The 12,343-nt window shown below is 40.7% G+C and overlaps 1 protein-coding gene across 5 annotated transcripts in view; it reads left to right on the top strand.

The window, feature by feature from the left end:
- Nucleotides 1–12,343, top strand: part of TENM2 (teneurin transmembrane protein 2) — a 1,072,759-nt gene that overhangs the window by 576,990 nt on the left and 483,426 nt on the right. Inside the window, exon 6 of one of the 5 annotated variants that reach the window (XM_012560116.1) lies at nucleotides 9,990–10,004. The exons of the other annotated variants lie outside the window; for them this stretch is intronic. Coding sequence (XP_012415570.1) covers nucleotides 9,990–10,004 — 15 coding nt within the window. The remainder of the gene's footprint in view (nucleotides 1–9,989; nucleotides 10,005–12,343) is intronic. 5 annotated transcript variants of the gene reach the window in all.

The following is a 12,343-nucleotide window of genomic DNA, read 5'->3' as shown; positions in this document are numbered from 1 at the left end:
AACAGTTGGGGGAATGCCAACGTTCTAAACAGGTAAATGCAATGGAGCAGGATGAGTGACATAATTGAGCTATGAATAGAAGGCTATCGGATCCAGACGGGGTGCTAAGCCAAAGACTTTAATAGAGAAATGAGGTCCATGGGTCCTTAGGTGGACCCAAGGAGAGTTGGGATAGAAATTGAGTGTCAGAAACCAGAGAACTGGGGAATAAGTGTGAAGTAAGGCAGGTTGGAAGATTGGGGGCAAAGGGTTCATGAGAGATGGTCATGAATATTGGCTCATATTTGAGATTTTTATATTTGGAGTGGTAGGGGCGTGATACTTGGCTGCATTGACCTAGCTTAGAGGGCCGAGGTGGGGCTAACAGGTAGGGAATGGATGAGGGTGATTAAGTTGGAGAGGCAGAAACAGAGCAATTGTGGGACCGTTCATTATATAAGACCCTTGGGGCCCCATTGAGGAATGGGTCAAGACTAATCACATCTTCACAATTAACATATTTCTTCTAATATATTTATTGACCCTTCCATGACTCAGCCATGATAATAGCTTTCCTGTGGGTTCCTGAGAGCATTAAAGGAGATGGTGCTGTGGAACAATCTAGCTGAGAACCTAGGATGTGAAACAATGTATTTAGACCCCATTCAATGAACCCCTCCAGTTCCTTAAAATCTGCTATATTCTCAGATAGGAATGATCTGACTGTTAGAGTTGAACAGTGTATTTCCTTCCCTTAGGCATGCCAGAAAATTTTGTCAAGGGATACCCAAGATGTTCCTTACTACATGAGATAATTAAACCATTTATGAAGCGGGCAGTGTATACATTTTTTTAAGTACCTATTGGTAGGCTTCTGTATTGCATCTTCTGATCTTTTAAATGGGTGCATCCTAACTCTTGTCAGAGTGATAAAATACTCATGTTGCTTTGAGTAAGTGTAGCTGCATTGTAGTGCAACTGATGATATCTGAACGGGATTCATACCTGTCAACCTTCATTCTTTCACGATGAGGCTACCAGTTATTTCTTGGGATGCCAAATATTAACTTGTGTGAGTCCTGGAAATGATGGCATGTTGTTGTTGTTGTCTTGTGCTGCCGAGTCAATTCTGATCCATAGCAACCCTACAGAGCGGACTAGAATTGCTCCATACGGTTCCCAAGTGTAAAATGGCAGGAGTAGCAATAGTAGCATCAGAACCTGTCCAACTGCAGGGGGGATAATGACCAGAGCAACCCAAAGCTGATTCCCATGAGGTAGAGGTCAGACATACCTCTACTCTTCAACTTTATTTTTTACCAATTCTGATACCAGCCATCCCTCCCATGGCACTCTCTACTTCTCAGCTGGGTTCAATAATCCATTGCAATGGCCACACAGAACTGAGACTGTACTTACAGTTAAGTGGTTTATGAAGGCAGTAACAGGGTACAACTTGGGATCAGGATCAACAAGCTACAACTCAGGATCAGGATCAAGAAGTATGTAGGAAAAATCTTCCCTCTTCAGTCCAAGACAGCTCTCTCAGCATGCAGGCCTCCTCTCAGCCCCCTGAAGACAGGCTCCTTTTGGCCCTGCTGTCTGTTACCACTGGCTTTGCCACTGGGCCCCATCTGGGCCTGTCACTGCCAGCTCTGCCGCTGGTCCCGTCCCAGACCTGTTGCTATCTTCAGTATTATAGCCCTTGACTCATATTACAGCTCTTTTAGCCAGTTCCTTGCTTCCTCACTCTCTCTGCCTCTTCTTTCTGCTTTCTTCCTTTTGCTTCTTCCTGCTGCTTCTCTTCTTGCTTCTTCCTGTCCCAAAAGCTTTTGTGGTCTGGCTGCTTAAATACACAAATTTGTCATCAATTTCAAGGCATGGCACTTCCACCAGGGCCATGAACTGATCATTTCCCTCTTAATAGGTCACATATACTTCATTTGCATCGTAGTCTACAACTTACTCATTTGCAGAGTCTATTGACCAATCCCTGCAAGGTGCATACCAATCACAGGGCAGGCTGCAGCTCAGGACCAGATAAAAAGTACCAAACCAAGTTGTTTACAGCTGGCCCAGGAAATGTCAATCAACCTGCACAAAAGAAACAAACCCTCTGGAGTAGAAAATTAGCGCAAAAGTCACTACTCAGAGTTTAGGGGGGAAATCACTCAAGCTATTTTTCCAAAGAACCAAGGCAAAAAGCCACATAAAAGAACTCATTCTACCACACCAAGGCTATAATCTTCACAGAAGCGGATTACTACATCTTTCTCCCTGAGAACGGCTGGTGTATTCGAACTGCCAACCTTTCGGATAGGAGCCGTGCTCTTAACCACTGTGCCACCAGGGCTCCTTGATAGTACGTTAACTCTGTATATTCAAAGGAAACCAAATGAATGTTTGCAGGAACGGTTGGATATCAGCAGAGACCTGAGCGTGGACAAAGCTAAATGCCTGATGTAGGAGGCCTTAGGAGAGCCTTGGGCACAGCAAAGTAATGTGGCAAATCAATAATCAGCCTGTCGCTTCTTCTCTGATTTTGTAAAATTCTTTACTTCTTACACATGAACATCAACTCTGCCTGTCTGGGCTGAATTTTTCCTACGTGGTCATCTACGCGGGATAATACAAAGGGCTAGAGAGTACCCCGTTGCCCCTTACCTGTTGTCTGCCACCTAAAATTCTACCAATCAGGTGTCCTCCAAAGGAGCCGGGACATCTTAAGCATACTTGGGCCTATGTCTTACTTGCTTTATTTGCTCCTTTAAACAGGTAAAGAGTTGAGAGTAGGTTTTGATAAATAGAAGATTTAAGAGAATGTTAGGTCACCCTTCAGGAATGAGCCCGGGATAGAAGAGGAATCTTCAGTGGAGACAGAAATGAACTAATGGCAAGTTTCTCATTCTCCACTTTTCTTTATTTCCAAGAGCAGCTCTGCTTTCTGTATCGCTCTCAGACCTAGAGTCAGGAAGCACACACCTGTAGGGCTCCAAATTTTTTATTACCAGGACACGAATCTGATACTTTAGAGTTTGTGGAAGTTGTATTACTCTTTAGAACAGAGACATAAATACTTGTGATTCAGAGAATAGATCTCACACCCTCATCCTTTCTCTCCCCCACTCCTTTTCTCTCTCTCTTTCTTTCTGAGTAATTTATTTTCAGTAGGCATGCCTCTTTATCAATGTATAGCTTATGTAGCAAAAAAATCACCCAGTGTAAGTGTACAGTTTGATGACTTTTAGTAAATGTATACAGTTCTGCAGTCACCCCCAAAATCTAGCTTCAGAACACCTCCATCACATCAGAAATTTCTCTCATGCCTGCCCAATTTATATGTAATTAACATACAGCCACCACTTCAAAGCTGGCTAATAGATGATCTTTTATTTGAAAACTAAGAAAGCGTGATTTGTAATCTCTTATTCTAAAAAATGTATTTAAAATTATTTTGCTACCTTCTGTTATAATAAAATTGCTGTGATGTGAGAAGAAATAGAGGGAATTGCTGGCCTTTTTTTAAAAAAAAATATTTTATTGTGTTTTCAGTGAAAGTTTACACAACAAATTAGGTTCCTATTTGACAATTTCTATACAAATCATTCAGTAACATTAGTTATATTTTTCACAATGTGTCAACATTCTCTTTATTTCCATTCTGGTTGTTCTGTTTCCATTACTCTAGTTTCCCTGCCCTCTTGTCTTCTCATCTTTGCTTTAGAGTAATTGTTGACCTTTTGATCTCATACAGTTTTTTTTAATATATGATTTTATTTATTTTGTTGTTGCTGTTGAGAATACACACAGCAAAACACACAAATTCAACAGTTTCTACATGTACCATTTAGTGACATTGACTGCATTCTTCGTGTTGTGTAACAATTCTCACCCACCTTTTCTGAGTTGTTCCTCCCCCATTAACATAAATCCACTGCCCCCTAAAGTTCCTATCTAACCTTTCCAGTTGCTCTTGTCAATGTAATCCCATATATATAGTTCTTAAAAGAGCATAATGCTCACGGCAGACATTTTTTATTAGTTAATCTAAACTATTATTTGGTTTTAAGAAGACTTCAGGGGATATTTTTGGTTTAAGGTTTAAAGATTATTTCCAGGCAATAGTTTCAGGGCTTCATTCAACCTTCTTGGCTCCAGGAAGTCTAGAATCCATGAGAATTTGAAATTCTGTTCTGCATTTTCCCCTTTTGGATGAGGATACTTCTATGGAATCTTTGGTCAAAATGTTGAGTAATGGTAGCAGGGCACTCTCCAGTTCTTCTCGCCTCATGGCAAAGGAAGCAGTTGTTCATGGAGGCAATTAACCACACATTCCATATCTTCCTCCTATTCCTGACTCTCCTTCTTCCTCTGTTGTTACAGGCGAATAGAGACCAATTATTATGCCTTGGATGGCTGCTTGCAAGCTTTTAAGACCCCAGGCACTACACCTCAAACTAGGAGGTAGAAAAGGGGCACCAATCATTTATTAGGCCAATTAATTGGGATGACCTATGACACCATGACCCTAAACCTCCAAACCAAGAAACAAAATCCCATAAAGTTTTTGGTTGTACATAATCAGCTTCAGCAGCTACTCTTTTTTTTTTTCTTTTTGTCATGGTTGTAAAGATATCTATCACACAACTTTTGCCAATTCAATTTTTTACAGATGTACAACTTATTGACAGCAATTACAGTAATCGACTGTGCAACCCTACCCTTTATCAACACGATATAGCTGGCCTTCTATGGCTCTGAGGCTCAGTGTGCAGAGCTACTTCATTTCACCATACCCTGCCATTGTGCAATGACATTCAAAGAAGAATATGTCATGAGTGACCAAAAAAAAAAAAAAAAAAAAAACCAGTTGCCATCGAGTTAATTCTGACTCATGGCAGCCTCATGTGCTGCAGAGCAGAACTGTGCTCCATAGGATTTTCAAGGCTGTGATCTTTCAGCAGCAGATTTCCAGGACTTTATTCTGAGGCACCTCTGGGTGGGTTCAATCTGGCTAGTAGTCAAGCGTTTAACTGTTTGTGCCACCCCGGGACTCTTTCAGGAGGGAGAAAAACCAACCTCTTGGGTTATACATGTCTTATGCTGTAGTTACTGGGCCTTTGGTTGTCAGTAAATTGAAACAATAAGAGTAATAATCTCTGCTACTCATTGACTATATATTCCAATGTAGCCTCTTTATATGCATTGTCTCACTCAAGCCTCACCATGCCTTCTCTCCCTTTATATAAATCAGGAAACTGAAACTTAGAGAGATCAAATACATTCTTCAAGTCACTGCACAGTAGATGGCTACACCAAAGATTAAAAGATTTTTCTCTAACTGCATAGGCCCTACTTTCAAGACTGTACATTATCCCAGCTCCAGACAAATGAATCAAGCATGGGGAAGCCTAATGGTCAGAGTTATGCCTCTATTAATAGAAACAAATTGAAAATACATGGCTGTAGGGAAAAGGTAAGTCAACAACACACTTAACAGCCACCTGAAATGATAGGAATTCAAAATTATTTAAGGGGAAAATGCCTATGGCTCACTTACTGAGAAAGCTTTGGAAATTCCAAGACTTTGCCCTTTGAAATGGGTCTGTGTCTGAGGCTGAGGAAGAGGGTGAAACAGTGTACGGGCAAGTTGCTGCTTGATTCACCCTTGGTGACTGTCCTCCTGGGAATGAACTTCTCCAAGGATCTGTGGTAATGCTTGGGGAGGCTTGGTGATGTGGCTGCTTGAATAAACACAGAATGGATCATTATCATCCAGCTGTTTAGAGGGTGTAAGAGAGGCATTGTCTGAATTGATCACTCCTCAGCCAACTCTTCAGTAGGACCCTCATTTGCCACTTAACACATAAACGCTGCCTATATTAGATGTTTTTCCTGGGTGTATTTTATCATCCATCTCTCCCTGTGATTCTCAAACATGACTGAGCACCACAGTCGTGGAAGGCATTTATTAATAGAATTCCTGGTCCCATGAGAAATTGTGATATAAGAAGCTTGAGTAAAGGCTCAGATCCCTGTAGTTTTATAAACTTTTCTTGTGAGTTTTAGAATGAAGAAATTTTGGGATTTACTTCTCTTTAAAATGGTTACTTCCATAGGACATTTTGTTTTCTTACCATCTAGCATCGTTCTGGAGTCCTGGGTGGTGCAATCGGTTAAGCACTCAACTACTAACCGAAAGGATGTCAGTTCCAACTTATCCAGTGGCGCCTCAGAAGAAAGTCCTGGTGATCTGCTTCCAAAAGCTCACAGCCTTGACAACCTTATGGAGTGCAGTTCTACTCTTCAGCACATGAGGTCACCATGAGTCAGAATCAACTCAATGGCAACTGGTTTGGTTTGATTTTTACCAGAGTGCTTGACATTGAGTAAAGCTTACGAGTATTTGTTGACTGAATGAAGGAATGAATGAATATTGTATGTTCTTCAGGCCAGTGACGATGTAACGTACCTCCCACAATGCTAGTAAACAGTGATCAATAACTTTACGAATTGATTAGTTTGAGATCTAGGGGTTTTTTGTTTTGTTTTCCTACCCCTGCACTAAGCGCTGGGAAAATTGCCGTGAATTTGTTTAAAATCTTGTGCTCTGGAAAACCTGATGTCCATCTATGAGGTGAGTTGGTGAGAATACCATCCAGGAGCTGATCTTGTGAAGTTTCAGAAGTTCACTTATCCTAGAAATCTGAGAAGAAAACCAGTTCCCATATTTTGCAAGTTTACGTTGCTGTGGTACAGTGAATAATTGTCCTGAGGGGACTAGATGGCATCAGAAAGTATTAATCTTAGATTTTCATTTCCTGTAAAATAAATTTCCACTTATTACATTCAGTGAGAATACTTTGGGTTTCAGGAAATATGCATATTTTATCACAGACAGTCCTAAGTGTGTCTCCCAAATGTATCTGAAATTCGGGAGTTAAGAGGGGCAGGTCCAGGCAGTTGGGTAAACCAGGGGACGCCAGACTAGACGGTGAGAGCACCGGAGGTGAAGGGAGGACAGTCTCCCGTCGTCTGCACAGCTGGTACGTCATTGTCTAATTTTAGGCTCATTGAGCTTTAAAAGTTCTGCCAAAGGAAAACATGACAAATCAAAACAACAGCAATGATAACGATGGACTAACATTTATCAAGCCCCTGACAATCGTCCAGGCATTATACTGAGCTCTTTCATGCATCATGATATTTAACTGATTCTTTACAAGAAACCAATGAAGTAGTGTAGAGTATTACAAGAGAGAGCATCTAAACTAAAATTGACTTAAGGACAGAAAAGTTTTTTTGCTCATTGAACTGGAAAGAAATCCAAGGGTAGCTCCGGGCATGTTGGATTTCAAGGGCCCTTATCTTCTCTGTTGACTTTCCTTTTGTGATGATAGAGACGACCACAAGACTTGCAATTTCAGACTTACATCCTCTTAAGATTAAGTCCAAAGGAAAAGAAGACTCTCTTCCACAACAGTTGCAATAAAAGTCCTGGGCTCCACCAGGGTCGTACACCCATTCCTGAGCCAATTGTTCTGGCATGAAGAGGAAATATACCAACTGGCCAGGCCTAGGGATGGGACAATTCATCTTGCCTTCTGCATGGCCCAAAGGCAAGGAGTAGTGGATCTCTAAGAAAATCAGACATTGATCAAGCTACTAGTGGTAGCAATTAAAATAATAATAAGAAAGTCTGTGCTAACTTATAAAAAAAAAGTATACAGACTAAATAAAACACCAAATTCCTTTTACTTTTATTTGATGTGATATAAGTAGCAAGTCCATGGGAAAGTGAACTAAAGATTACTTAATAAATGTAGTGTTTTCTGTTTTTGTTTGTTTAAGAGACAGAACTTCTTAAAATATGGTATGTGTGACATAGGGAAGGGGCAGAATAATAGCAAGGGTCTTTCCTTGTTGGTGAAGAATCTCTGTGTGACTGTATAGACAAATTTCCCACCAGGAATGAGTTTTCTGTCTCATGAAAACCTGCTAGAGTGGTGGTTCCCCAATTTTGCAGTACATTAGAATCACCTGGGGAGCTCTTACAATCCTGATGCCCAGGTCACACCCCATACCAATAAATTAAGATGCTCGGGAGGGGACCCAGTCATCAGTATTTTTAATGATCCCCAGATGATGCCAATGTGCAGCAAAATTTGAAACCGCTGTCCTAGGGTACGAAGCAACAGCAAACACTACTGCTCTGAATGTTAGTTTTCAATACGGCCAATTTTACCTGATTAAGTGAACATTAGACAATCGATAATAGGAAGGACTGCTCTTACGGGGATCAAGAAATCGTAGTACAAAACCTGAGATGAAAATATCTAGGTTCAAACCAAGTCTTTTGTGTTTATCAGCTGTGTGATCTTGAGCAGGTCACTTAATCTTTTTACGGTTCAGTTTCCTCATCGTGAAACAGATTGGTAACCTCTACCACATAGAATTTCTGTGAGGAAATATGTAGAAAGTTCCAGACATAGCAAACGTCAGGTCTCTTCCTTAGTTTTACATTTATTGTACGAGAAGAGAGCTCAGGCTCTAACCAGAAGGTTGGTAGCTTGAATCCACCAGCTGCAGCTTGGAAATCCTATGGGGCAGTTCTATTCTGCCCTATAAGGTCACTATGAGTCAGAATCGACTCAACGGTAATGGATTTTTTTTTTTTTTCTTTTGTCTTTTTTCCCTGCCTTTCAGTCTTTGTTATTTTGGTTTGTTTGTTTAACATGTCTATATAGGATTAAAAAGTTTGTATCTTAGTCAATGATGTCAAAGTTTTAAGTTTTCTTTGTCAATGAATACATTTGTTCCCTTAAGTATTGGGGCCCCAATGAGGAGGCTCATTCATTCATCCAATCAAGATTTATTAACTGTATATAACAGTATTTCATCAATCCTAAAATATACTCACTTGTAAGATACACCATTATTTTATGTACCAATAAGAGGAAAAACTCTGCCAGTTAAGAGACTCCATCAGTTGTAAGATGAATCTATTTCAAAAATGTTAAAATAAGCAAAGAAACATACACATCTTAGAGGCAGTGAAATGTGCTATCTTCCAGGATGCTAGGCATTAGGATACAAAGATAGAGAAGAAACCATTTCAATCATTGGAGGCAGGAAAGGACCCAGATCCACGATTGGCCTCAAATCTCTCTCTCCTGAGAAGAGAGTCGACTCCAGCTTCATCACAGGAAAATTCTTCTCTCATGCCTCTTTTAGATCATTAAATGTCATGTGGTAAGCATTGTCTCACCTTTGAGAAATACAGTGACCTGTTTAAATGGTCCCCCTTTTAGGATGACTTTTCTTCAAACAGAACCAGTTTTAAATGTCTGTACACCACCTCTCGCATCTATGGGAGAGTGAAAAGGCCCTCATTATTTTGGCAGATCACATAAGCCATGCTGCAGGAAGGCAGGAGGTGGGAAGTTAGAGGGAATTCAATTTGATAATCACAGGGTCTTCCTTCCCCCTAACCTCCCCATTCAACGCAAGATTTTGTGTTGTGATCCCAAATGGGTCAAGATATGAGCTTGGAAAAAAATTTCTGAATATAGCTATCTGCTCACACATTAATGCAGATATGCTGCATTTCTCTCTCCTTACAGTGAAGTCAGCTTGCCCGGAAATGTGCTTACATTTACTAATTTTTGTTAAATAGCTGGTTAAATAAGTCTCCGAGTGGAGGTAAGATGTTTGGGGAGCAGATATTGAGGAGAGGTGATTCTGACTCATCCCATTGAAATGCAATCATGCGATCTTTGTGTGTAGTTTGGGAAATTCATTTTTTGGTGAGAGAGAAAAAAGAGAGGGAGAGAAACCAAAAATAATGTCCAGTTCAAATCCAAATGAGAATCCTACTAAGAGTGTCTTGTTGTGCCATTCTGGAGCCCTGCTCCAGTCAACAGAGCTCTCCTTTTGAAGGTAAGCAATTTAGAGAATGAATCTGCTCTGCCATCGTGTAGGAGGATGGGTGCCAAGGTTAGATCTTTAAGGAAATAATCTTATTAGTCCCTCTTATTAAGGAAGCCTCTGCAGTGTGTAGACTTTGAACCTGCCTGATAAAAAGTAGGCCTTGTCAAACAGCTCACAGCTCCTAGTGAAAAGGTTGAACTTTGTTGGTTTAGATCATCCAATCCAAATGCAAACATGTTTCTAAGCTTCTGTTTGCATACTACGGGAGAAAAAAAGACTTCCTCGTTTTCCCTGACTCTGACACTAATAGCATTCCAATGGGATGGCAGCTCCCACAGAAATTACTAAATCACTATGTTAATGGCACACGCAGAAAGGCAAAAGTTTCCTGCATAACCTGAAATTTAAAGCTTCCAATTATCATTGCTGGGGTCTTTTATTTATTGAGCTCTTTTTTCTTTTTTTCCAATGGATCTTGGGCCTTCAGTTTCTCTGCCATTACATCTCCTAGCTGACCCTGTCTGGACGTTGTAAGGCTGAAATTTTGACAGCTTTGTCATTTTTGTAGCTGTAAGGGTTGATGTTGAGCTTACAGGATTATTGCTCTCCAGGAATACTTCACTACATAATCAAGCAGAAGGTCAAGAGAGGTGGAGAGAGGAAAAAAACTCTAATTAAATCAGGAAGAGCTGATTTGTGCCCTAAGAAATGTGCACAACTTCAGGGAAAGCTTGGTCCTCCTATCCAAGTGCAACAATTGGCCCCAGTCAGGGGCCGCACTTGTCGCAATGGACAACAACAAAAAAATGCCATTTAAGTGAGCAGGTCCTCGAAGAGCTGGCTTCATTCTATGCTTTTACCCTGCTATTAAGGCCCTTCTCAAATCAGATTAAGGGAAGGCACTATAACGCATAGCTTGATTACAATAATGGAAAGAGGAAAGCTCTTTTCTTGCATCTACTGCTGTTGCTTCTGACATGTGTGGCTTCTGGGTACTAGTCTGGTGTGGAAATCAACTGCGCAGTAGTGATCAAAAACAATCAAAGGAAGGCATGAGACTTATTCCACTAGGAACAGAATTGAGAAGAAGCTTACTCCTAATTCTTACTTGACAGGTTCCTGCAATGAAGACCCAGGCGTCACGTAGAATTCCCGAAGACTCACACTGCTTTAGTCCATTTTTGTTTAGCAAGTCCTAATTGAAACCTACTATGTGCCAAACATTGAAAAAAAAATCAGTGGTTCAAAGAAGTCATAGAAGGAGCTTTGTGTCCAATGGGGGTTCAAAACAGGTGAGCGAATAGTCTAAATAAACCAAACCTGTTGCCGTCGAGTCAATTCCGACTCATAGCAACCCTATAGGATAGAGTAGAACTGCCCCATAGGATTTCCAAGCAGCGGCTGGTAGATTTGAACTGCTGACCTTTTGGTCTTAAACAGTATGCTACCAGAGCTCCAAATAGTCTAAATATAAGGTGGTAAATGCAATGATGGGGACCGTCTTAGTTTGCTATTGCTAGTATAACAGAAATACCACAAGTGGGTGGCGTTAAAGTACAGATACTTGTTTTCACACAGTTCTGGAGATTAAAAGTCTAAATCAGGGTCTTGATCGTGTCAATTTCTTCTCAGGCATATGTTGATTCCTTGGCTTGTAGACAGTCCTCACACAGCACCTATCTCCCTCTCATCTGTCTATCTTTCTCCTTTATATGGGTATCTCTATGTCTGATCTGCTCTTTTTATAACGCAGAAGTGATTAGATTTAGAACCCACCCTATTTGGGTATGATCAGATTAACATAACAAAGAAAACTCTATTTCCACAGGATTATATCCACAGGGGAAAACCTGGTAGCTTAGTGATTAAGAGCTATGACTGCTAACCAAAAGGTCGGCAGTTTGAATCCACCAGGCGCTTCTTGGAAGCCTTATGGGGCAGTTCTACTCTGCCCTATAGGGTTGCTATGAGTCAGAATTGACTCGACGGCTACAAGTTTGTTTGTTTTTTTATATCCACAGATATGGGGGGGGGGACACAATTTAGTTGATGGCAGGAACAATAATTATAGTCACTAAAAATTATTGAGCACTGACTATGTGCTAGTCACTGTTCCAAGTGCTTTACAGGAAACATCTAATTTAATGTAAAAAAAAAAAAAAAAACAAAGCCTTGTTGCTGTCAAGTCAATTCTGACTCATAGTCCCTATAGGACAGAGTAGAATTGCCCCATAGGGTTTCCAAGGAGCAGCTGGTAGATTCAAACTGCCGACCTTTTGGTTAGCAGCCAAGTTCTTATCCACTGCACCACCACGGCTAGACTATTATGCCTAGATCACAAAGGCAAGGATGTTACCTCAGCCTGAGGAAGGTAAAGGACATGGAAAGTCCCCTGAAAGAAGGTGTCTGTATAGGTCTTTATATATATACATAT

This window comes from Trichechus manatus, unplaced genomic scaffold (genome assembly GCF_000243295.1).
Source record: "Trichechus manatus latirostris isolate Lorelei unplaced genomic scaffold, TriManLat1.0 scaffold00011, whole genome shotgun sequence".
In the NCBI taxonomy this organism is placed as follows: domain Eukaryota; kingdom Metazoa; phylum Chordata; class Mammalia; order Sirenia; family Trichechidae; genus Trichechus; species Trichechus manatus.
This window is presented reverse-complemented; position numbering and strand designations above follow the sequence as displayed.